At 39.9% G+C, this 27,504-nt stretch overlaps 1 protein-coding gene across 1 annotated transcript in view; it reads left to right on the top strand.

Annotated features, from left to right (window-relative positions):
• The window catches only part of LOC124258525 (protein patched homolog 1-like), a 63,146-nt gene that overhangs the window by 27,991 nt on the left and 7,651 nt on the right, over positions 1-27,504 (top strand). Inside the window, 19 exon segments of the mRNA XM_046692597.1 lie at positions 1,829-1,946; positions 2,312-2,404; positions 4,672-4,793; positions 5,224-5,255; positions 5,258-5,370; positions 5,563-5,694; positions 5,894-6,052; positions 6,194-6,289; positions 9,564-9,689; positions 10,198-10,316; positions 10,486-10,578; positions 10,580-10,710; positions 11,301-11,464; positions 13,101-13,413; positions 13,748-13,893; positions 14,112-14,283; positions 14,468-14,748; positions 15,657-15,794; positions 16,660-16,802. Of these exon segments, the coding sequence (XP_046548553.1) occupies positions 1,829-1,946; positions 2,312-2,404; positions 4,672-4,793; positions 5,224-5,255; positions 5,258-5,370; positions 5,563-5,694; positions 5,894-6,052; positions 6,194-6,289; positions 9,564-9,689; positions 10,198-10,316; positions 10,486-10,578; positions 10,580-10,710; positions 11,301-11,464; positions 13,101-13,413; positions 13,748-13,893; positions 14,112-14,283; positions 14,468-14,748; positions 15,657-15,794; positions 16,660-16,802 (2,691 nt within the window).

Raw genomic sequence — 27,504 nt, 5'->3', positions numbered from 1 at the left:
GAAAGACCTCAATTCACAAGGGAAATAGACACCCTTAACATAAGAAAGAGAGCAAAAATATTGCAGCTTGATGTATTCAAGCAGAGAGGAGTCTCTCGCAATGCAAATAAAAATCGTAATGTTTTGAAATACATTTTTCGTCTTATCTATCTTTTTATAACAAGAGGCCAGGACCCGTGAAATTCATTACCTGGTTGGCATTGATGATAAGGGTTGTCAGTAGTCGTATCTTTGAGGGGCGCTGATATCAACGTGGGTGGCCCGCAAAGACACTCGGAACTTACATGTCCTTACTGTGTTTCTTTCTCTACAGATAAGTGATCACTTATCATCAGGAATCGTTTTGGGTGACAGGTGGGAAATAGACATTATTCTATTGACGCGTCATTGACGTGATATTGACGTGAAATAAATCTTTGATGGATGTTGATTCAGTGATAAAGAGAGTAATTTATGTGGACTGAAACTGACAATAACATGTTGATTGCCATGTGTCCATGACGATGGGAGATAAGGAAATAGGATTATTATTGTGTGATATGGTGAGCTTACAAGATAATTGCTTGGGTATCATGTCTGCTACACTGGCTTATCACACAAATGGGTAAATGTGATATGGTTTAAGTTATGCAACCATGTAATGAAGGGATACATTGACATAAGAGTCTTGTACATTTATGCTCCTGGTAAGAAATCTTGAGTCATCCCAGAAGTGATGCTCCTCCTACTGAGCTTAGGTCCTCCCCTCAGGGAAGAGCAACAGCCACCCTGGGGTAGAAGGAGCCCACTATGACCCCCAAGGACAAGTTCCAACACCCCACCCCAAGGCAAACATGAGACACACCCCAGCAGTAGACATGACCCTCACAGTCCCTGGCACGTACCCCAGTAGCCCTCCCCTCAAACTCACAGTGACCCCCCTAGCTTTGGTACAGACAGACTCACCTACAGGAAGGAGTGAGAGCCACCCCAGCCATGGCACGACCCCACACATTTCCCCACTGGGGGCAGGTGCAGTGCAACTGGAGGAGAGCTTAGCCCAGATAGGCCGATAAAGAAATCTGTCACTCATCAGTAGTATACCCCACACTCCTCGCCATTCATCAGCACTGTTCAGTTTCACAAAGAACAGAAATACAAAACTTTCTTTGTCTACACCAAATTATTTTAAAAAAAGGCATGTTTCAATTACAGAATGTTTTTGGTAATTTTACAGAATTAAATATCATCAAAAACAAATTTGTATTATATACAATTCAAACTGAAATTGTGCTGAGTCATGGAAAGTGTTTTATAGATTTTCTGTCATATTGTGATCATATCTGCTAAAGACTTTCACTTGTGAACTTACCGACTGATGTCGGTTATAAACTATTTATAGTGATTTGCATACAACATGACTTCCGCTTGTCACATGTTGAAAACCTGAGAGGGCAGTCACGATGTCAGATGGGAGATTGTAGCCAGATAAAAAAGATAAAAAAACTATCATGTTCTTTACAGACAGCCATTAATGTCTGTAGCATTTGATCATAGTTTGAGGGAAGTACATAACAGAATCTCTTTAAATCCTGCCTCCTGCTCCTGGGAGCCCACAGCCTCCACATCCTCGTCAGTGTCAGTATAAAACTCGTCAATTGCAAAAATAAACCGCCACTCAATTAGAAAGCTCCGTTTCTCATCATCCCAGAAGTTTAGGGTCAAGTACACTATCGGGTGGCATGTTTTGTGAAAAAAAGTTTATAAATGTCAGCAGTGTCAGTTAATTTAATTTTAAGTTGAATTTGTATGATCTGAATAAAAAAGTAACATGGTTATTTTGTTTCAGCAACGACTTTTTTGGAAAATTAAGTTGGACAAACCTGAACCCAAGGGAGATGATTGAAAAACTGAAATTTGCTGAATCCTATTTTCCGGTGGAGGAAATGGAGGAGACTTTTGATAGGGTAAGCAGCATGCTTCAGCTGTCCGCATCACAATAGTCACTTTTACATGAGATGCCAACATGACTTTATTAGGTGTCTTATACAGATGACATGAAAACCATGTATGGAGTCTGGTAGAAGACTGTTAATTACACTTCTTTGAGAGGCATTTTAGAAGTTGTAAAGATGAAGGAAAACCAAGTTCTATGGATAGTCAACTTCTTTATTGCAATGAATGTGACGTTTTGGTGTAGGTGCCTTCATGTTAATTACATGGCAGAGGGTTGTCAATAGCTTTGAAATATCTTGTAAATACCTTCTATGTTATGTCAATATTACGCCAATATCTTGTCAGTTTCCTGTCAGTGTCGTGTCGTGTATTCCAGGCTGGGATATATGATGCCTACATGACGAAACCCTGCCTCAACCCACATGATGAAGAATGTCCCGAATCTGCCCCAAACTTTTACTCAAAAGAGGTAAGAACAATTTTTCATCCATAGTCAACATTTCAGGCTGATGGAGACAGGAAACTTGCTTGGAAATGTGTGTGCCCCTAGATGCTAGTGTTTCTCTATTAGGGTAGCTTCCTTGCCCCCCTGCCGCCCGGAGGGTCAGGCCATTGACCCTGAATGAGAGACATCGGGGTGGCATTGAGGGAAGTGTATGGGGGAACAAACACACCTTTGAGGTTGTGATAACGAATGTTTTCTTTACGTGAGTAGCAAGACCAAGTGTGTTGGAATACGTGTGATTTCTGCAGTTTTATCAAAACCTGGCCTGGCTTGCAGTGTTAACGCAAGTTGTTCCCTTCTAGCTATAAACAGATGTAAACAGTGTTAATTGTAAGGGTAAGAATAGGCATGGGAGGACACATGACTCGCCCATTGCACCCCCACACCGGTCAGGTGGACGTCTATTGCACGTCTATTGCTGCCGCTTGGGTTACATGTTGGTGTTACCACTTAAATCAATTTTGCGACTCCCTTTATGTAAGTGTTTGATTTTTTTTTGCTCAATGTTCACTTTTATTCTCAGTGTGGATATTTGGCTAGATGGCGTTTTAATATTTGACTGTGATGGCAGTTTGGCATCACCTGTTGAGTGCGTTGCCCATTTTCTCTACCAGCAGTGATTGGTGGCTTAGTAGCATGTTCCTGCGACTGGATTCATCTGTGGTGACATTTATACTTACAGTTGATTCTGTCAGCGTGTCACAGTTCACAGTTAGTAGATATGTTTAGGTTGGACAAAGGAAACAGCTCATGACACGCTGGTACTGAAAGAAAGGCACTGACGAAAGGCTGTGGTTCTCTTTGGCCAAGGTTTTGATTCTGAATCATATGGCCTGTCTGGTTCACACGACCTCTTATATGTGATCACATGACCCCAGATCACATGGCCTCTTTGTAGATCATAGGGCATCCATATCGTATCTAAATCAGATGGTCTCTGATATGTGATCACATGGCCTCTGTGAAGATCATATGGCCTGTGATATCTGAATCTGATGGTCTCTGATATTTGATCACATGGCCTCTGTGTAGATCATATGGCCTGTGATATCTGAATCAGATGGTGTCTGATATGTGATCACATGGCCTGTGTTATATGGCTTGTGATATCTGAATCAGATGGTGTCTGATATGTGATCACATGGCCTCTGTGTCTGATAAATGGATATCAAAGCCTTTGATGCCAGGATCAACTGGCCCCTGATATTTTATCACATAGCCTTTTGGACCTTGTTCATATGGCCTCTGGTGTCTGCTGCAAGGTCCTCTGTATAGATCATATGACCTGTGATACTTCGGTCATACAGCATTGTATTGTTATTAATATATTTAGGAATTTGAATTTCACGGAGAATCGTAAAATGTCTTTATTCAGAGTAAAAAATATACTAATCTATCTTTCCTGGTCCAAGTATTTTGGTATAATGAATTTCATACCTCTTTTACATAACTTTTTCTAAGAGGTAGAATAAAACTTTTAAGTCAGCAAAGATGTTTGGATCATAAAATTCTAAAATTGTGAAAAAAACTATAAATATTTGGGTCATAACTGAAGCCAAAATGTTTATGGCGATGCCAACAGCTATCAACGATGCCTATTTTGAAATGAACACAGAATAATGAGGCCGCCACACACCAGCCCACATTTGAAAAAATTGCTTTATTGAAATAAACTCCCGTGACCCAAGCCTCATAATGAAGTTACTAAATCTGATACTTCTTGCATTCATACAGCAGCATACCTCTGCTGATGAAGTTCCCATAGAATCCCACATCTTTTCACTACTGTCCTCGGGATTGCTGAACCAATTTGAGATGAAAGCTTTGTGGCTGATTGCCTGATGCATCTTGCTCATTATCCTGTATTTATTGTTCTATTACTTGTTGCCCCTAATGGAAAATGATTATTGACTACCACACCTGTGAGAATCTTTTTGAAGTTGGAATTATGCATATATTTTTTTATGATATTATGTCTAGTATTGGTAGTGAAATGTGAATGCATATCTTTACAAAAATTTAAACATTGAAACAAACTTTTTTATGACTTGAAATAACACTGACTATTCAAGGAAATATCAACTTTGATTTTCTGTTGAAATTTTTATTTTATTTTAATGTTGTATAAATCTTATCTGGATTATGCTAGAGGCACAACCTAAATGGGTTTGCTTCAAAACTGGATTTTTGATTTTCCATAGTGATGTTTCATGGGTACATTTCTTGTACAGATCCCAGACATTGGGGCAGAATTGACAAATGGCTGCAGTGGGTTTGCTACCAAGTACATGCACTGGGAGGAGGACCTGATCGTGGGCGGCGTCAAGAAGAACAAGACTGGCCACATCATCAGGTCAGTATGTCCACATTGTGTCCACTCTGTACCACTGTCATCATCACACTGTTAAGTATCATAGTCATCTATGTTGTCAATATCAGTGTTGTCAATATCAGTGTTGTAAATATCATTGCTGTCAATATCAGTGTTGTCAATATCATTGCTGTCAATATCAGTGTTGTCAATATCATTGCTGTCAATATCAGTGTTGTCAATATCAATGCTGTCAATATCAGTGTTGTCAATATCAGTGTTGTAAATATCAGTGCAGTCAATATCAGTTCTGTTCATACCAATGCTGTTCATATCATTGCTGTCTATATCAGTGTTTCTTTATATCACTGCTGCCAATGTCACATCCACCGATGTCCCATTTATCAATCAGCCGTCAACACCATGTCAATACCGTATGACAATGACTGGCAACTGTACATGTATATTTCAGGGTGGAGGCCTTTCAGTCTGTTCTCCAGCTGATGGGGAAAAGGAAATGTTTGAATATTTTGATCAGACAAGTGAAGTTGCCAGTGTGGCTTGGTCTCAAGAACATGCAAAGAGAGCACTGGAAACATGGCAGCGGAATTTCTCAGAGGTAAGTGCAAAATATATTTTCAAATGTGTTGTAATTGAGTTATCTGTAGTGTTTCATTGATGATTTTCTTCTAAATTTTCAAACTATAAATTAAAGAACAACATAAAATACATGACCTTGTATTTCATTTTGGCTCACCATGCATGTAATTGTTTGGGTTTCTCGTCACTAAAATGTTAAATTTAATTTCAGATCCTCAATAAGATTGCTAATGACACTGCTCGAGATAATGTTTATGCATTCTCGTACACATCATTGTTGGATATCATGAAAGATTTCTCAAGTATAAGTGGTGTCCGAGTTGTGCTGGGATATGTGCTCATGGTAAGTGTATATTAATTCATTAATTCAGTGTAAACAAAATTAAATGACAGCAAACTTTTAGTTTAATATTAAATTCAATAAGTGCTTGAATTGCTTTCAATTTAGAATACCCACTTGTCATATGATAATAATAATAATTTGTTTCATAACCAAATTATATAATTGCAATCACGATTAACTGACTGACAATCTCTTGCAGTTTGTCTATGCTTGTGTGTCTCTACTGAAATGGAACGATGCTGTCCACTCCCAGAGTGGTATTGGAATGGCTGGAGTGCTGCTGGTGGCGCTGTCAGTGGCGGCAGGTCTTGGAGTGTGTTCTGTTCTGGGAATTAAGTTCAATGCATCCACAACACAGGTACAGCCACCATTTCATCAAATATTTGTTCAATTATAAATGTTATTTATTTTAATCAAAATCTTGAGAAAATTGTTATATTTTCTCTAATGTTAATGTAGAATTGTTAAAGATTATTTATTTTGTCATTTTCCTTTTCAGATAATCCCATTTCTTGCTCTTGGATTAGGTGTGGATGATATGTTCTTGATTGCACACACGCATGGGGAAATTGGACAAAGCAAAATACCATATTCTGTAAGTGTTGCCGATTTCCTGCAATGTACATGATCATAGCAAGCTTTACTAACACACATAACTACTAGTGTATCCATTGGGGCGGGGGGGTAGCCTAGTGGTTAAAGCGTTGGTTCGTCACGCTGAAGACCCGGGTTCGAATCCCCACATGGGTACAATGTGTGAAGCCCATTTCTGGTGTCCCGGCCGTGATGTTGCTGGAATATTGCTAAAAGCGGCGTAAAACTAAACTCAGTCAGTCAGTCAGTGTATCCATTGGGTAGTCAGTCAGCCCTTAACAGCTTGTACATGTGTATAACCAAATGAAAAAATGATAATTATATTCATGTAGAGATATTAACGTTTAATGAAATTAACCATAATGTGTGTCGGATTTCACCTGTTGATTGCTCTTTGATGTTATGTCATTGTTGATATAGTGTCAGCATTACAGGCACAGATTCATGTCTATTTCAGTATTTACGTCATTCCATGTCAGTGTCAAATACACATCACCTGCATGTTGGGCACATATTTCATTAGATACGCAATTGCCCAACATAATTTAATCACAAAGCCATAGTTTCCGTCCCCAAATTAAAATTTCTTGCATCTCATTTCTCAGGTTAAGTAGGGATCTACTTTGAACAATACAGCCTCACAAGATGAGGAGCCAGTCTCTTCATAGGCGAAGAAATCACAGCCACAAATATACACAATTACGTAGTAGACTAAATACATTGGCGCTTACAGATGCTATCCCATTGTTCTTGGTCGCCCGTATCTCAGTTCTGTTGCACTGTGTTTCCATTGTTCAGCTTCCCAAGTGCTGCTTTAGCCGTTAAGGAGATTTTGTCTTGGCGTCTTTGTATTTAGACTATGTCCAATCATAATGGCTGTTGTGTGGTGATAAAAATGGTTAAGACTTAATGGTACCATTTCTGCTGTGTAATTTTGTTTCTTTCGGTTTGGATTCAAATTAATTCTAATCTATCTATGAAATCATTTCTGCATTTAATTACTTAGTTAACATAATCTTTGATAATTTGAAACTGCTGGGTTTTATTTGTTACTTAAAAGACATGGTTTTTCATGCTTTTAATTTTTGTTACCAAAAAAATATCAATGGCATCATTAGGGTTAAAAGCACTCATAGGATCTGCTTACAGAAAGGAAAACAAGTTTTTTTTAACATGACATGTTTGTATACATTGAAAGAATGGAAATGGGTCTAGCATTCCTTTCAGATTACTTTTTGGGTGGTCTTCTTCATCATTATCTCCCTTTGTTTAGAGTTACGTTACACAATACACTATCTAACAGCGCCTGGGGGGGGGGCGGTTCGAACAAGAACAGCCAGCTGTAGACTCTCGGGAAGATACTTAGTTGGTTACTATCAACACATGAGCAAAATAATTTGTTTTATTTTAGTTTTGGTTATGAGACATTATGACGATTCTCAGACTTTTGTTTTGGATAATATTCATTAAAAGCTTCATTATACTTGGTGTTCATGTAGTTTTTGTGTATATACAGGATGTTTAGAAGTGTATTTACTTTTGATTAGTTAACTAAACAGGAAGAGAGATGTTCAATTTGTTAGCTTTAAGTCTCTGAAATATCGACCAGGAACACCTGGGTAAACAACATGAAGGCCCTTGTTTTGAAATCCCAGTAAATTAATTATATTGAAGTTTGGTAATTATCTGGTCCAGTGGCAACACTAGCCACCGGTCAGTGCAGTATGGTCAGGCGTGGGTTAGAGAAGTGGTCAGCATAGTAGAGTCCACATCAAATACTGACCAACCAGAACTTCAAACACTCGGGTTAATGAGGAACGTCATTATCTGTCCGTGTTGGTTAGAATTGTCAGTTACCTCACTGCTACTGAACAGCTTCCTGTTTATCTTGTGCACATTGCTCTTCTAATCATTGTGAACTGGACCATTCATCCTCGCTAGGTATGCTTTGTTGAGATCCGACCCCCCTCAGTCTGGACTCAGACCACCTGGTGAAACAAACGTGTTGAGGCGTCAAAAACCTGTCAAAAACATGTACATTTCAGGGCCAGGGGTTACTGTAAAAGTCACAAATGAAAGAAATGTGAAACATGTTGGTTTCTTTTGACCCAGTGTTGATATTATTTGTTGTAAATTCAACCAGGATTTCACTCTGGGCTTTCCTTGGCATGACAGGATACAGGGGTGCTCCAGTCTGTTATCATTGAGACTTTCCGTGTAACACTTCTTTGACAAAATTCTTTCATATTTGGAGAATGTTGCTTTATCCAAATTTTATTGTTGAAATACATGCAATGTATAACATTATGTAGTGTGTGAAACACTGACTTCACAACATAAGTTTCATTCTAAAATTGCACCGTTCACAAACAAACCCAATTCTTGTTGTTAATTGTAAGTTTCTCCCAAGCCAGTAGTACAGTATGTGTATTGGATGTCCTGTTTCTCAGTCCATCTGTGTCATCACAGGGCTTCATTACATCAATACAGGTTCCTATGATATGGTTGAAAGCTATGTTCCTATGAACTCATTCTTTTAACTTAAATATAAACTGCTGACACTTGTGTAGAACTGGTTGTTATTAAGTAGAGTATAACTTGTTTGTTTCTAAGTGTCACGAATACCTGAAATGATATGTTGTCGTTTGTGTTCAGTGCTTTCTTGGACGACGTAAGTTCAGTGGTAATTGATCTGATTGATGTTCTTACTGTTCCTCCATGTGTTTCACATGTCATTGTCATGTCTATTGCACGACGTCATGGTCTGTTCTACAACTCGCTGTCTGCTCTTACGTTCTTCATGTTTCACTGTGTTCTGAAACTGAAATAGCATCATGCTCCTAAGAAACAACTTGACTTTCATTTCACTGTCACATGTCAGCTGTTGAAATTGATGCATGTATATTTCAAGAGATTGTTAACACTTTCAACATTTTACAGTTGCATAACTTATCAAATGTTCATAAACATGTTGAATGAGAGTGAGTGAGGCAGTGTTTGATAAATGCTGTATCAGCAAGTTTGCACTTTCACAGCAAATAAAATTTGTAGAGTTGTTTTGTGAAAACAAATATTTTCTGCTTCTTGATTGTTACAGATCATGCTATGTTAATTGTAATCTATTTCAATTATGTACATGTACATGGTTAATATTTACATAAACTTACTGGGAATCAACATTAAGCATTTAGTAATTGTTAAAAAACAGTTATTTTGTTTAACGTAATATTACGTGTTTTTATTACATAGTTTCATGGATGTTGTTTTCTTTTCAGGAGCAAACAGGTGAATGTTTAAAGAGAACTGGTGTCACAGTGCTATTGACATCAATCAGCAACATGCTCGCCTTTTTCACAGCGGCCATTATCCCAATTCCAGCATTGCGAGCGTTTTCATTACAGGTAAATGTCTTTACTTATTTTAAAAACTGTTGCAGTTTTACAGATATTGCAACTTTTCTCACCATTGTGTCTTTTTCTATTATTTTATCAAGCAATTTAGTTCTAATGATATATTCTGTATTACGCTTGACCCCGGCCTGCTTGACCTGGGCCTGCACTGAGCGTGACAGGAAGTGGGGCCAGATGTCCATCAAATGGCCTGTTATACGACCCGAATACAATCAATTACCCTCCTGGAGAGGCCTATAAACCTCTTAGGAGCTGCGGAGAGTTTGCCACCCACACTGTGTGGAGTTCTTGGGGGTCAAGTAATTTGATCTTTCACCTTCTGTTGGAGACTGTAGTGTTCTTAATTGATTTACATGTAAAGTAGATGAGAAAATAAATAAGTGAGGGTTGGATTTAAGTTGTGGGGATGGCTGTTTGCTGGATCAGATTGGGTATACTTTTTAAAAATATTGTGAGATTCTAGTGTCCATTTGAATTCATACTAAATGCTTTTTTTCAGGCGGCAATCTTGGTTTTGTTCAACATGGGTTCAGTTCTACTTATATTCCCTGCCATCATCAGTTTAGACCTGGTGCGAAGAGAAGACAAGCGCTTGGATGTCCTGTGTTGTTTTCAAAGGTACATATACCCATTGTTGTCCTTTTCATTAGCAATAATTTCCTTGTTGTTATTTCGTTGTTTGTTATGACAAATTGGATGATATAATGTAATAAAGCATCACTTAACATTTCAATCAAAAACAATTGAAATCATGTTACATGATTGTAACTCGTTGTTTTGCTGTCAGTCCTGGAACAACACAAGTGATAGAGCTCCAGCCCCAGCCCCAAGATGTAGAAGCCCCCCAGCGGGAAGCCAGTCCCCCACCCAGCTACAGCCCACCCCCCCAGCTACAACACCGTCATGCACAACACCATCACCCACTCCTCGCCCGATGGCGGTCACACAATCACCACACTTGCACCCAATGATGGTGCCTTTATACAGCGGAATAACTCCATTTCATCATCAGGTAAGTGATAATTCCTTATAATTGTCTAGGTATTTTGTTTAAAGCCACATTCAGCAATATTCTGGCTATGTGATGGCGTGTGTGGAAAAGGCAATCCAGTGATTGACATCATGAGTGTTGATTTACACAATTGGGATACGATGACATGCATCCACTAAGTCAGCAAGCCAGACCAGCATGGGTTGCTGAAGACCAATTCTTACCCAGATCTTCATGGGTCTATAATTGTCAACGTGATGGTACGATGTTGATTCTGAGGAGTAACTCTTTATTCCTCTGGGCCTAGATTTTCAAAGCTCTCTTAACGCTAAGATAGTCGTAAGTGCCATACATTAACATTAACATACAACTATCTTAGCGCTAAGAGAGCTTTGAAAATAAAGACCCTGGTCTTGTGAGTTACAGATGCTGTCAATATCATTACGATTTAACTAAGATGAAATGTGATTGATGTTCATACGTCCATATTGTGTTGATTTCACTCAGAGAAACAACTCATGGAATATCTTGCAGATGTGTAAGGAGTATGTTGATATTACTGATATTTATCAAACAGGTGAAATTATGATTTAATTTGGTGATTCTTTTAGCAGGTAGCCCATCGGCAACGTCATCTCGTCAATGTCTAACACCTGAAGAAAGCACGACATGCAGGGATCGATGTGTACGTGCTCAGCGCGAATGTCTCTCCTGGTCTCTCACGTGCTTCGCCACTAATATCTACGCACCTTCTCTTCAGAAAACTCCCATAAAGGTATGTATATTTCATACCCATTTCAATCTCGTCAGTTTCGGACTTGCTGAGTAATACAACAATATGATTAACTAGAAATCCCAATTTCAAACCAGTACATTTGTGATCAAAGGAGAGATCTATTCCTTCAAAGAGTTGATTACTCCAAAGCATGAAATTCTAACTGGATATTTGATAAAGCGGAGTATAAACACATCCCCAGTGTTTGCGGTGATCATTAGACGCCGACCAAGGTATGATCTTTGTGTGTCTCTGTCCACTTGCATCAATAGATCATGTTACACTGTTTGAGCAAGGGGGATTATCTGGAGCTTATACAATAGACAGAATGACAGCAATAGCTGGCTCTCACCTGTTGTAGATTGCTAACGAGCATCACCTACAGGTGAGCTTGAAACCCCAGGTAACAATAACCATTCAGGTATTTCTCAACTAGACCTATGGAGACATCGAAACTGAGGTTATTGCGGAACTCGAGCCAGAGTCAGGATTTTTACAGTCCAGACAATGGCTTTTAAATTGACCCATGACTTTAGGGTTTTATTGAGGAACACTATCATGGGATTGAAGGCATTTTTATAGTGTTCTTCAGAAATATTTTCAATTTTATTGAGTGAGGTGACGTGTTTGTGTTATACGGTCTAACACAGTATCAGTTTATTTAAGACGTAGGCTGTTTTGGGGATTATGGTTGCTCACGACACCAGCTTGGAAAACCTGGGAACTGTGTTATAATGCAAAAGTTAAATGATTAATTAGCAAAATTAGCAAGATTATTATAGAGTTGTTTTGGTTCTTGATCTTATGTGAAACTTTTCATATGAAAATAATGGGAATAAAATGAATCTGATTGTATAATGCTATAAATGATTATAACACGACCAAGTTCACCAATCATATGATTCAAACAGGTAGATGGAAACAACCTATTTGTCAGCAGGGCAATGGATCATGGGAAATTTCACACAAAAACACTGCAAATTACATATGCTAACACATTCCATGTCATGACTCAGGTATCGTGATATGTACCCATATGAGCAGTAGGTGCGTCATGACAATATACAGTCAAGTCCCGATGAGTCCAATGCCGGTGTCTCGAATATTATGCATTACTCGAAGTACCTGTCGCTCCCGACCATTCCCTGTTATAGTTGTCGTCATTTGAATACCGGTTACACGAATTCGTCTCATAAATACACATGATGACTCGAGAAGGAAATTTGGTCCCATGATATTCAAACAACAGCAATCTTGTATACATAAGCCGAAGTCAGTGAATGAGAAGTTGATTGGTGTAGCAAACTGATCCAATTAACAAACCAGCACGGCTCACACCTTTCCGCCTTTGACGGGTGAGTTCAAAAGGCAGATTAGTGATTTTACGGAAATCACTGTCTGTGCTAATCAGTGATAGTGATAGGGAAATCATTAGTTAAACAAATGCTTAGGCGGAGGAATTTGGACTAGATCATCTTTTTTTCTACCCTCATAGATATACCTATGTCTCGAATACATCGATAAGTCGAATCTATTACTTGGTCCCCAGAGATTCGACTCATCAGGATTTGACTGTATACCGGTATATGATTATAGTTTTGCTAAGTATTGAAGTTTCCTCCTGTTTTTGTTGCAGGTGTTTGTGGTTGTGTTTTTCTTTGTGTTCCTGATTCTGGGGATCTGGGGAACAGTACAAGTCAAGGATGGTCTCGATCTTACAGACGTTGTGCCCCGTGGAACTAAGGAACGGAAGTTCCTGGAAGAACAGACCAAATACTTTGGCTTCTACAATATTTATGCAGTAACTCAGGGAAACTTTGACTATGCAGGGAGACAGGATGTGTTGTATGAATATCATAAAGCGTTTCAAAGGGTTGACAAGATCATCAAGCGCGAAGACGTGTCTGTGCGTCCTTTCTGGCTGGATCTCTTCAGGCAGTGGTTGTCAGGTATGTCAATTTCTGTAGTGTCATTGACAGTATGTACATTTCACATGTTAGAAGGGGAACCAAGGTAGCTTTGTGGTCAGAACATCAGACCAAGACTGGGTTTGATTCCCCAAATCTTAGTTCTCTCTCTTATGATGTGGCTGGCATAAGTTTTAACTCACTCAAATGTAGGATGTTATATATATCTTGTCAATTTTAGCTGTCATTGATATCACCTCAATTTGTCTATTTCTTGCACAGTATTGCTGGGTTACCATCTTGACTGGGCAGTTTCAGAGTGTGATGTATATTCAAGTCGGCATCTGTGTAATGTGTGTCTGTTGTCTGTCTCCAGATCTTCAGACAGCTTATGACAGAGAACAGCAAGATGGCCGCTTCTATGAGAAGGGATGGTATGACAATGCTACAGCAGAGGCCGTTATGGCATACAAGCTCTTGGTTCAGACAGGGGATGTCAACAAGCCTGTCGACATGGAGCAGGTAGGCATTGCTTGTGCATTTCACTTCAATGGATGTCAATGCACATTTCACATACATTTACATGTATACATTACACGTACTAATTTTAAGTAAAAATATATTTTATCAATATAAAGGATGATTAAACGTAAGACAAGAAAAATTCATTGATGATAAATGGATCTTATTAAGAAATGGTTCAGGTTAATAAATTTATATATATTTTGTACTTTCATCAGGCAAATAAGATCCGACTAGTTGATGACAAAGGGTTCATCTACCAGCCAGCGTTCTACAACTTCTTGACAGCGTGGACGTCCAATGATGTTATAGCTTACACTGCCTCACAGGCAAACTTCCATCCCATCCCAAACTTCTGGATCGATGATAAGAATCAGGTCAACTTTAAAAGTAGGTAGCAGTTGAAATATTTTCATTCAACACAAGCACTTGTGACAACTATACAACTTGAAGCATGTAATTCTGGATATTGTACGCTGGGAGAGATTTGGGTGTTTTATTTGTTTTTTCATGTATTGACTCAGATCGTGTGGTTTCTAAAAGTGGTGATTATGATGGACGTTTCTTGTTTCAGTTCCCAAGTCTCAGCCCCTGATCTATACACAGCTTCCGTTTTACCTGACCAATCTGTCAAACACGGAGGAAACCATCAAGGCCATTGTGAACATCCGCGATATCTGTGACCAGTTCTCGGCCAGGGGACTCCCCAACTACCCCAGCGGAATTCCCTTCACATACTGGGAGCAGTACATCAACCTGCGCTTCTACATGATGCTGTCAATCATCTGTAGCCTGGTTGTCACTTTCATCGTCCTCACAGTGGTGCTAATGAATCCATGGGTCGCTCTTATTGTGGTAGGTGTCCTACTGATTTCATTGTTGTCAGTGTCACAATTCAGTGTTGCCAATGTCTCAATTTCGCCAATTTCACATACATTTCAGTGACATTAATAAGATGTACATTTCATTGTTCTGTACTTCTCAAAGATATCAATTTCATTTACAGTTCAGTAATGTTATCATTTCCATCCATATTTAATTCTTTTCTGTATCAATTTCAATGCAACCAGATTCTTAAATTGTCCTAGAAATATATATGTTTAATATACATAATATGTAAAGTATAGATATAGTATGCCTTGTAAGCATATTAAAATTGTTTCAGTTAAAGATACTTGAGTTTTCTGGGCAATGTAAATGGAATAAGTTTTTCGAAATTTAGACCACCGTGTGTCGTCATCAAATTTAGAAAGTAATCATGCTCTCGTGAATTTTATTTGAACAAAAAAAATTAAATTTCAAGTTTTGTTTGCTAACTACCAAAACCGCATGAGGTATTTGGTGGTAAGAAAATCAGGGCTAACGAGAGAAACACCAGCAGACAGTGTTTGAGCAACAATCAGTAGCTGTCAATGTGTAGGAGTATGTCAATAGCAGAAAAGGATGGAAGATATTTCCCAGCAGGGATGTTGCTTCCACACGTGAGGAACCTATTGACACAGCCATCATAGCACAGATGGCTTCAGAAGAGGAATTTAAATGTTTGCCCATATTCATATGTTTATTTGTGGCAATGGAACTTTTCGAAATGATTGCAACAATTTCAAGAACACTTTAAAGTATAGCTCCTTCATGAACACTACCAATGCAAGAATTTTTCAATTACGAACATCCATTGGTGTGAGGATTAATTTTTAGGGCTTTGAATTTATTTATGTAGTGAACAGTCTTTTTAAGTTTTAAGTATTTTCCTTATTTGGCAGGTTGTGGTGCTGAGTATGATACTCTTGGAGCTTTTTGGCTTCATGGGGATTATTGGAATCAAGCTGAGTGCTGTACCAGCCGTCATCCTCATCATGACGGTGGGAATTGGAGTCGAGTTCACCCTTCACGTGGCTGTGGTAGGTCTTCTCCCCCTTCCCCTCCCATCCCCCTCTCAGACTGAGAAAACAACACAAAATACAATATGCAAATGTCAAATGTTCAGCCACAAGTTCTGGCGAGTGATTTGTAATTGATTAGGGTGGGATGAGACTGGGTAGGATTATAAAGTCATTAGTATGAATAAATATAGGAAGTCTTGCCACACATGCTACTGATTGAGCGTCAGCCCCTAAAGGTCAGGTGAGATCGCTGTCTGATTGACAGTTACTTGGAGCTGGGTTATGTAGTCATGTCTTGCATGTGCACCCAGCTGTAATCAGCTGCACATTCTTTCACATATGATAATAATAATAATAATAAGTGCAGTTATAATGCGCTACACTCCATTCACTGGGTGAATGCTGATAGCACTAACAATCAGATCACAGCAGATTATTACCCCGGATAAACCAAGCTACCTGTGAGGTGCTAGAAGGTTAATAGTCACATGACACATCCCACCGGGTACCCTTTTTCTGCTCGGTGAACAGAGGCAAGTTTGAACAAACTCACTTGCCTACGATTAGACATGTGCTTTGTTGTGGAACAGGACTGAAGTCCAAGAAACTCTTAGGATTCAAGTTGCCAAACACGGTCACCCATCCAAGGACTCTCCGTGTCCAACTTTGCTTAACTTCAACTGATTTGTGACAGGACCACACACGACCACAGGGACATATCCAATTCAGTAGCAATTTATATTAAATTTCCATGGTGAGATTCATATTGATTTTAGTTTTACATTTAAATATATCCAATATTAATTCCACATTATCTTAAATGCATCAATAAAGGATTTGTTTGCTTTGATGATTTGGTAACACTTGCCTTTCTTGCTTACAGGGATTTATCACATCAATTGGAAATCGCAATAGACGCATGTTGATGTCGCTGGAGCACACATTCGCACCTGTCGTCCATGGTGCTGTGTCCACTCTACTAGGGATTATTATGCTGGTGGGAGCGGAGTTTGACTTTGTCGTAAAGTAAGTCCAAAATTATGTATTTTTAAGTAAAATCAAGCAGGAAAAAAGAGACCTAAAAATGTTTGATTTTTTATGTAATTAACAAATTATTGTTAAGTTCATATTTGATTGTTGGTAGGACAGTCTGTCTCTATTTTTCCCGATTGATTCTTGTTGTGTACAGCTATGCCTCATTATAATGTCAGTTTTGTCCATGTGGAACTGCAACAAATGGCATTATATATACTGTCCTTATAATGAGGTGAGATTGAATTTTTAGGTTTCTTAATAACATGCCATTAAAACTTGTAGGTTACATGAGATGACATGGGTACAAGTGCTAGGCCATCACACAACACGACATGACATTTCTAATCGGACTTGATGTTCAGATGACATGGCATGTAGACTGGTGTCATTGCAAACATTGTTTAGTTCTGACGATCATTATGATGTTGCTCGTCTTGTTTCATGGAGAAGTGTTATCTGATGTGCAGATATACTCCAATTTATGGTAGACAACTCACAATTGTAAAGTGGGTGAGAATCTGTGGTAGACAACTCACCATTGTAAAGTGGGTGAGAATCTGTGGTAGACAACTCACCATTGTAAAGTGGGTGAGAATCTGTGGTAGACAACTCACCATTGTAAAGTGGGTGAGAATCTGGTAGGCAACTTACGATTGTAAAGTGGGTGAGAATCTGTGGTAGGCAACTTACCATTGTAAAGTGGGTGAGAATCTGGTAGGCAACTTACCATTGTAAAGTGGGTGAGAATCTGTGGTAGACAATTCACCATTGTAAAGTGGGTGAGAATCTGTGGTAGACAACTCACTATTGTAAAGTGGGTGAGAATCTGTGGTAGACAACTCACCATTGTAAAGTGGGTGAGAATCTGTGGTAGACAACTCACCATTGTAAAGTGGGTGAGAATCTGTGGTAGACAACTCACCATTGTAAAGTGGGTGAGAATCTGTGGTAGACTACTCACCATTGTAAAGTGGGTGAGAATCTGGTAGGCAACTTACGATTGTAAAGTGGGTGAGAATCTGTGGTAGGCAACTTACCATTGTAAAGTGGGTGAGAATCTGGTAGGCAACTTACTATTGTAGAGTGGGTAAGAATCTGTGGTAGACAACTCACCATTGTAAAGTGGGTGAGAATCTGTGGTAGACAACTCACCATTGTGAAGTGGGTGAGAATCTTTGGTAGCAACTTACAATTGTAAAGTGGGTGAGAATTTGTGGTAGACAACTCACCATTGTGAAGTGGGTGAGAATCTGTGGTAGCAACTTACAATTGTAAAGTGGGTGAGAATCTGTGGTAGACAACTCACCATTGTAAAGTGGGTGAGAATCTGTGGTAGACAACTCACCATTGTAAAGTGGGTGAGAATCTGTGAGAGAAATGTTAAAAGCCAGACTGTAAGAATGAGAAAGTGTTGAATTAAGTTGAGAAACTAAAAGTAAAGACAAAAAATGGAGAAACTGTAGAAGTTGGGGGAAAGAAATCTGATTTAAAGGAAATAGATATTTAATGGTAAGATTTAAATAATTGGCCTGTGTTATTCTAAAAAATTAAAAAACAGTGAAATTAACAAGATGAAGCATGAAGCAGACATGACACATCCCAAGTTGAAATTGCTGTGAAATGAACAATGAATGTTCCACCAGCCCCAGTGAGATATATACAGGCTTTATGGCAAGTCATGTATGAGGCGAATGTTTATGATGCCACTTGTATACCTGATCTTTTGAGGCAGATGTGTCGGTATTAAAGAACAGCCACCCAGTAAGCCTGCCTGATACTGTTAGCTTCAGTTGCCATTATCATAGTAAGTGAGATTAGGGGGAGATAGGAAGCTCTGGCTTTTGGCACAGTAATAGGGAATGTATTTAGCTTCCATCACACTGAAAGAGACCTCTTGATGAATCAGTTAATCTGATTTTCACATCACTGACCTGCGACTTATATTACCTACCCCTTTGTTTTTTCTGTCTTTGTAACTGTCCCAGTGTCTGTCTACCATGAACTTACACTCTCATCACTAGTGGTGGTCCGATTAATTGAAATAATCGAAGATTGGTCGCAGTGACTAAACGACCAAGCAATCGAACATGTTTTCTCATAATCGAATGCAACCAATCTTGGAACACTTGCATTAACAATGTTTTTCACAAGGCTGGTTTTGTCTGTGTCATTAAATTTACATTTCAAAAGCACTACAAGCTTGTTCCAAGTCATGAATTTATCTTAAAGAATCCAGGAAATCTGTGTTCCTAACATACTAATCATCATTTAAATTTGCGAAATTTGCAAATGGACTTTATGCAATTTGAAAAAACCCCAAATTACTACGTTTTTTTCTTTATTTTTTGTGTGCATTAACAAAGATAACAGGAACATTTGATAAATGACGCTAACCAATTATTTTCGATGATTGATCGGTTGTAATGGACCAATCATCAATTATTAGATTTTAACCAATTCCCAACACTACTCATCAAGCTGCCTGTCTCTCCTTCCCAAGAGTTGGAATCCAGATTATTTAAAATCACATGTCTACATCAGGAATTTTGGATGAATATTATTGTTGATTGTTTTGATCAGGGAACTGTGGGTACCTTGCTTTGGAGAGTTGATGTAAGTTGAGTCAGGAAAGCTCAATTGTGTTTGAAAATGACGAAAACATGTGGCTTTTCTCAGATGTGATTTTGATTGCTGACTGACGGAGGGAACAGCTTGGGTTCAGTGTTTTATAGGCGAGAGGTTTTATATTGAGACTGTTGGTGGCGTGCCACATGGACAGCAAGCCGCTACAGTAACAAGGCCTGCCATCTTCCCCTGTAGTCGGCATCACAGTGAGACATATAGCACAAATGTATCACTTATATATTGCAATTGTACATCAACTTGGTCTCATACTCTTTGAAAACATAACATCTTAACACCAATGATGTTCAGTTCCATTTATTTCTTTAGTTTTAACATTTATGGAAATTGGTAAAAATGGATTTGTCATAATGTTTTACAATTTACTTGATGGTTCTGAAGCAAATCTTAAACAGAAAAACATGTTATTTTGTTTAGTGTCTTGAACCTTTCTGTGAGGCCTGTGTTGTTTTCATTTGAGTTTCCTCAAGTAAAAAACCTGTTGGGGGTTGTTATGTGAGGACGTTTATGTTCTGTATAGTCCTCAGGTCGGCCTCTAGTTTTTGAAAGGGTAGGGACTGATTTGGTTTCAAGATCTACTTTATTGAACACCCAAGATGACGGGACAATTTACTTCAGGATTGAATGGTGTTTCCAGAGACGGCAAAGAAAATGGTGAACTCGTAACATTTATAGTGATTTATTTTTTTGTTTACTTTATTTCCAACACAACAGCTTTTGGGGCTGGGAAATTTCTCACAATTTTGTCTTGATGAGAAACCAGATTTTTTTAAAGAACTGTATGTAGATGTAATGTAAATCTATGAGGGTATGCTTGTATACATATGGTTTAGCTTTAAATTTAGTTTTGTGAGAAACCAGGTATGTTTTATCTCTGATAAAACTCATGTATTGATAAAAGGATGAAATATGCAGGACTCTGAAACATGTTTACCTGCATGATATTTGAAAATATTTGCATGTCCGTTTTGACCCTGGTTGTGAAATACTGGGCCACCTTGATGACACATGTCAATGGTATGCTATGTACAACCTGAGAACCTCGTCCATTTCAGACTCAGCCTAAAAAATTAAATCTTTCACAATGAAGACAAGAGGTACTCAAAACTGGAAAATCTTTATGAAAACACAATCAACTCACAGAACATTAGTGGTATGGGAAACATAAACCAACATTAAGCTTTTCCAACAATGTGCAAGTGGACATGTGGAGAAGTCCAAGCAGGGTTTCGGGTGAGGGACAAAGGCAGCTATTGGTGGTCACTCAGGCATGTAAGGCTATTGAGGGACGGTCAGTAAAAATGGGACTGAGAGGCTATAAAAACATGGCGGTTCTGCGAAGGCGAGACCACCCATGTAGACTGTGTAAGGAATTTCCCCCTCAAAGCCGACCTAGTGCTCAGCCCTTCCCAGTTTCAGTGGCTGTGATTTCATCAACAGCTGATACCAATAATAGCCGCCTACCGTAGTGCTTGCACTCAAAGAGCTTATGTTTGAGTTGTCATAGACAAGTTGCTGATAATCAGATTGGTGGTGAAAGGGTTGTCAGTTTCAAGTTGTATATTTTAGGGTTATAATGTATAAATAATGTCATTTTGAAATTAATATTTCACACATTTCGTGTTATTATCAATTCGCGAAGAGCACATTCATTATATTTCTTTTAATTATTTATTGCCTTTTTTATGATTAGTTCGCTTTGAGTAGATTTTTTAGATTTAAATCATGAGATTGTAACTGACAGATATGTATTTGTTATGTTCAGCAGATTAAGTTCAGAATCTATCCATTATATCATTACATTGTCAACAGAAGCCTACATGACCAAGATGCAAGATTGCCCAAGTGTAAAATTACTCGTCAGTTCATTCATGAAAGCCAGCCCTGCTCCGACCCAACAAAAACGTACATCGCAGTATTCAAATATATCTTCCCTTTTTCCATCCCCACAGAAACCAGTTAGAGGATCCCTAATCAAATAATTATGAAGTCTTCGAGGCAGTTGTGGTGGAAAAAAGCCCGCAATATGTCAGCGAATTGTGGTCCACTGTCAAACAGAAGACTACATCCTGGCTGCCTGGTGTAAGAATAGAGACTATCAAGTTCTTCATGTAAATCAGCATTCTTAACTGTAGGCTCAATATTTATGCTCCTCTGCACCACTCCTCGTCCTCTGTTCTCTGTGTTTGGAGGAGAGAATGGGGTCGACACCCTTGAAAGTCATGAGTGGGAAGCTGCTAATATGGTTTTTCGCAAATAATTTCTAGGTAAATATGTTTTGGTGACCAGGGTAGGCGTCCATAGTCTGTTTCGTTCAGTGTAATATGACGCCCATTTACAAAAATTGTAGATTTTTTACTTACAGTACATATTTGCGTATGACACCTCTGCTCTTAGCTAACAATGCGGAATCGGAGATCCACTATGAGTTGGTGACGGTTTTCTATTAGTATGTTATCTTGATGATATTACGTGCTGAGTGATGGATTCTTGACATATTGAAATACATTGCTTGACACCACACAAATTGACAATTCATTTGGAGAGAGAACGGAAAGTTCACTTGGACATGTCCATAATAGATTTGACGAATAGGTTAAATAAATAAATGGGCCTGGTGAAATTTATAACAAAAAGTTTTTAAAATGAGAATCACAAATGTACAATGCATATCAAATCTTAATGTTGATTCCACCAATCTTTCAAAAGCAATTTTCACTTTTCAAAGCAATTGTTTGGCATAGTTTTGGGGTCATTATTACTGTAAAAAAAAAACGTTTAGAAAAATCTTTTGGGGTCAATTTATAGTTAATTTACTTTTAATTTACTAAACAACATAAAATAAAAAATTTAAAAAGAAGTTGAGACACATATTTTTAATAAATATTTTGGATAGAAAGTTTCATTTGAAAAAAAGTTTGGAATTGATGTTTAAATAAAATTATTCTGACCTGTCAACCTATTTTTCAAAATCGTACATCTTCCATTATATCAACAGGTGAAATGAAAAGTTGAGCCAAAGTTTTAAGGAATTTCACATCACCTTAAAATTAGGCTTGCTTCGTTTAGCATGCTGATGCAAGATGGTGATTGTTGGTACTTCCTGTGCTAGACAGAGCTCAGTCAGATCTGTGGGATCTGTATGGAAAATACCACACTACCAGAGGCAGTCCACCCAGTAAAGGTCACCAGTTCCTACTGCAACCCAGCAAAGACTGTTCCTCTCTGCCCCAGAGCTTTCTCAGGCCCAGTTGTTTGCTTGTTGTAGATTTTATTTCCTCAAATGCTTGCTTGGTGTTAGACAAGTTTCCTCACTTTGTTACAGTCTCATTTGATAACTGTTTTTAAGACACAGTATTTTGTCAATTATACATGGTGATAATTGTCGTGAGTGGGTGGGTGGAATATGAGTGAGTGAGGGAGTGAGTGAGTTAAGATTTAAAGTCACATCGGCAATATTTCAGCCATATCGTGACTAATTCGTGGAATATGAGACTGAGTGAGGGTGGGTGGAATATGAGGGTGAGTGGGTGGGTGGGTGGAATATGAGAGTAAGTGGGTGGGTGGAATATGAGGGGTGGTGGGTGGAATATGAGGGTGAGTGGGTGGAATATGAGGGTGAGTGAGTGGGTGGGTGGTGGAATAATGGAGTGAGTGGGTGAATATGAGAATGAGTGAGTGAGTGAGGGTGGAATGTGGTGGGTGGGTGGAATATGAGAGTGAGTAAGGGTGAGTAAGTGGGTGGGTGGAATATGAGAGTGAGTGAGGGGTGAGTAAGTGGGTGGGTGGAATATGAGAGTGAGTGAGGGTGAGGGTGGGTGGGTGGGTGGAATATGAGGGTGAGTGAGGGTGGGTGGAATATGAGGTGGGGGTGGAATATGAGAGTGAGTGGGTGGAATATGAAAGTGAGTGGGTGGGTGGGTGGGTGGAATATGAGGGTGAGTGAGTAAGGGAGGGTAGGAGGAGGTTGAGTGGGTAGGTGAATGGATAGTAGAGTGAGGGTGGGTGGGGTGGATAGGTGGGTGAATGGATGGGTTTGTGGAAGGGAGGGTGGGTCACCAGGTGGGGCGGATGTGTGGATGAATGATGGGTGGGTGATGAGAGAGTTTCTCAGTTGATTGTTTTGTTGATGAGTTTATGATTTTTTCAAATTGATAAAACAACTTCTAAACTATAGGAAGTAAACGTTAAAGGGGTATATAGATGACACACATCCCAATCGAGGATGCAGAATGACGAGGAATGAACCCTATTTCTTGGGGTTGCGTTGTTCTCCCTGGTTCCAGGAAGCATGTGGTGGGACAGTTCCTGCAGGAGAGAGGGAAGTGTTGTCTAGGGATTGTGGAAGAGAGGAAGGGAAACAGGGGTCACCCATTCACTTGATGAGGTCAATCACCACATTTCCTCAAAGATGTTTTTTGAAAGTCGATTGTTTGGAAATATCTGTAAATATTTGTGTTGCATGTATCTTTGATTGGCAGCAGGCTGACCGAGGTCAGAATGACCACAAGAGGAGATGATTAATCATTTCATATACTTTAAGCAGGGAACTAGGACATATGCCAGTTTAGTGACCATCTGCAAAGTAAATATGATATATACTGAGGTAGCTCTTTTCAAAACAAAAATGTTCAGTATTAACCAACTTCAGCTTAAATTAAATTGTTGAGAATGGACAAAAATGAAATAAGAAATCAAAAGTTGATTCTGATCAGTTAATACAATTTCAGTATTTTAGCACTAGCTATTTGAAATATATGAATCTGAAATACTGTAATTTAAAATATTGTCATGCAATATTTCTACTTGATCGCAAGTCTATTATGGCTCATTTTAAAAACAACATTTTTCATTATTTGATTAATGACACTGCTGTAAGCTAACCATGTCAGTTTCATATATGATGTTGTTCGTGCTATATGATATTTTCATATGTGATGGGATAATTTTCAAAACAGTAAAATGAATTAATTTTTATCCTTTTAACTAAGAATGTGTTAATTCATGACCGTCTTGTGCACCGCCACCCACAACATGACCTTGCACACTTGACAAACACAAGGTCATGTGATAATCAGCACAAACATTAATGTGATGTTTTGGGGGGATTTGTCAAAAGTGAAAACCTCCACCCGAAGCATGGAGAATGAAACATTATGACAGTCTATACCAACCCAGTGTCCTTAATTGGTGTGTGTGAGTGTGTGTGTGTGTGTGGGGGAGATAGCTGTTCAAGTTTTCCCATTTTATGTCAGTGGCTCAAATTTCAAATTCAAATACCAAATAACGGAAGTTTTCCAACAAGGTAGTAAAAAAATGTTTTAAAGATCTTATTTTTTATGACCCTTTGGAAACATCTTTTTATGTGGTCTTTGTGCAAGATTTACAGATACAAAAGATGAGGTTTTGTGTTTCACGTTGGAGTATTTTCACTAGATGTGAGCAGACGTCAAAAACCAAGTCAAAGTAAAGTATCGTCAAAAAGGATTTGAGAACATGAAACTGCTTACTGCCAAAGAAGTGGGAACGATTTGGCGGGGATAAATACACGATCAGTGTTTACCTCCGAATCGGGAAGTACCTATCTGTTTATCATTGTGAAACACAGCTGGGAAATTGAGGAAAGCCCGCAACGTTTTAGTGCCTCTGGCAAGGCTGGTAACTCTCTTCTGCAAGGTTCGTGTGTGGCATTTGCTGGGATGCATCCTACAGCCAGACCTCCACCAGTCAATTCACATATGATTGGAATTTCAGTTTTGTAAATAATCCCAGAGTTCAGAACTTATGTGTTTGCAGAGAAAAAACTGAAAAGTGGAAAATCTGATGATATTGTCAGATTGCGAAAACTATCTATTTCTCATCTCGCCTGGTTTATATTAGACAAGAGATTATCGCTGCAGGATGTATGTCATTACTGCCCCACCCGATGGTCACTACGTTATTACAGAGATATAACCACCATGATGTACCCCACCCCAACCACCTTAGTCCCCACCTTCCTGTCACTACCACAGTAAAGCACCACATTCCCCCATCCCCACTCCAACCACCTTAACCCCCACGACCCCACCTTCCAGTCACTACCACAGTAAAGCACAACATGTCCCCACCCCCACTCCCCTACCACTTAAGTCCACCCACCCACCCCACCTTCCAGTCACTACCACAGTAAAGCACAACATGTCCCCACCCCCACTCCCCTACCACTTTAAGTCCACCCACCCACCCCACCTTCCAGTCACTACCACATTATTATAGAGAAATAAGCACCACAGTTTCTACCTTGACTTTCTTGTCATAGCTTTAGAACATGACAAATATCATTCTCCAATATCCCACCCAGCTAATCCCAGATTAGGGCAGCAACAACCTCCCTCAACCATCCCTCCACCACCCATTACCACCCACCACAACCACCCACCACCAGGTACCCTAAACCACCCACCACCAGGTACCTTAAACCACCCACCACCAGGTACCCTAAACCACCCACCACCAGGTACCTCAACCACCAGGCACCTTCAACCACCCACCACCAGGTACCTTAACCACCAGGCACCTTCAACCACCCACCACAACCACCCACCACCAGGTACCTCAACCACCAGGTACCTTAAACCACCCACCACCAGGTACCTTAACCACCAGGCACCTTCAACCACCCACCACAACCAACCACCACCAGGTACCCTAAACCATCATGCACCTTCAACCACCCACCACCAGGTACCTTAAACCACCCACCACCAGGTACCCTAAACCACCCACCACCAGGTACCCTAAACCACCCACCACCAGGTACCCTAAACCACCCACCACCAGGTACCCTCAACACCCCACCACCAGGTACCCTTAACCACCCACCACCAGGTACCTTAAACCACCCACCACCAGGTACCCTAAACCACCCACCACCAGGTACCTCAACCACCAGGTACCTTAAACCACCCACCACCAGGTACCCTCAACACCCCACCACCAGGTACCCTTAACCACCCACCACCAGGTACCTTAAACCACCCACCACCAGGTACCCTCAACACCCCACCACCAGGTACCCTCAACACCCCACCACCAGGTACCCTAAACCACCCACCACCAGGAACCCTAAAACACCCACCACCAGGTACCCTAAAACACCCAGCACCCTCTTCACACTATACTTACTAAAGTTCCCTATGTGTGCCAATATTATCCAGAATTCTCAGCTCACTCGGAATCTAATTCACTTAAAAGAGAGTAGAGTAGAGAAAAGGGAAAGATTGGCTGCCCATGCTTATGAAAGGACAAAAAAGCAGTGATTTGGACATCTCTGGATTGTTCCCTTGGCTGAGGCTTCCCCGAGGTGAACTGTTCAATTTGTCAGAAGGCAGTCTCTCAGGTCTCCTCCCTTGCTAGGAGAGGGAGAAGAACGTATTACAAAGGCAAAGTGCCAGGTCTATTTTTGTCGGGTCCCCCTTCAAGTTGGCGGCCCAGGGTGAGGGAAGACGAGAGGCCCATGCCTGATGCTGCGGGATTCTTGCAATTGGCATTCATTGGGATATTAATGCCGGCTGACTGTGTGGTCTAGCAGGCAAGCTTGATAAGATGCCACTCTCTCTAAATAAATATGGCCGCTGTGTTTACTGGCCAGGCTGGATGGAACTCCTCACTGTCAGGGCTGTTTGTACAAGTGCTGTGGGGAGTTTAGGGAGGGGGAGCATTTGAGGCTGGATGGGGTGGCAGAGTAGGGCTGTATGGGGTGGGAGAGTAGGAGGAGATGTATGGGGTGGGGGAGTAAAGAGATGTATGGGGTGGGAGAGTAGGAGATGTATGGGGTGGGGAGTAGGGATGTATGGGGTGGGGAGTAGGGCTGTATGGGGTGGCAGAGTAGGGCTGTATGGGGTGGGGAGTAGGGCTGTATGGGGTGGGAGAGTAGGGCTGTATGGGGTGGGGAGTAGGGCTGTATGGGGTGGGAGAGTAGGGCTGTATGGGGTGGGGAGTAGGGCTGTATGGGGTGGGAGAGTAGGATGGGGTGGGGAGTAGGAGGGCTGTATGGGAGTGGGAGAGT

This window comes from Haliotis rubra, unplaced genomic scaffold (genome assembly GCF_003918875.1).
Source record: "Haliotis rubra isolate DU_JTF1 unplaced genomic scaffold, ASM391887v1 Scf696, whole genome shotgun sequence".
Lineage (NCBI taxonomy): Eukaryota > Metazoa > Mollusca > Gastropoda > Lepetellida > Haliotidae > Haliotis > Haliotis rubra.
The sequence above is the reverse complement of the archived record's forward strand: the minus strand, read 5'-3'. Positions and strand labels throughout refer to the sequence as shown.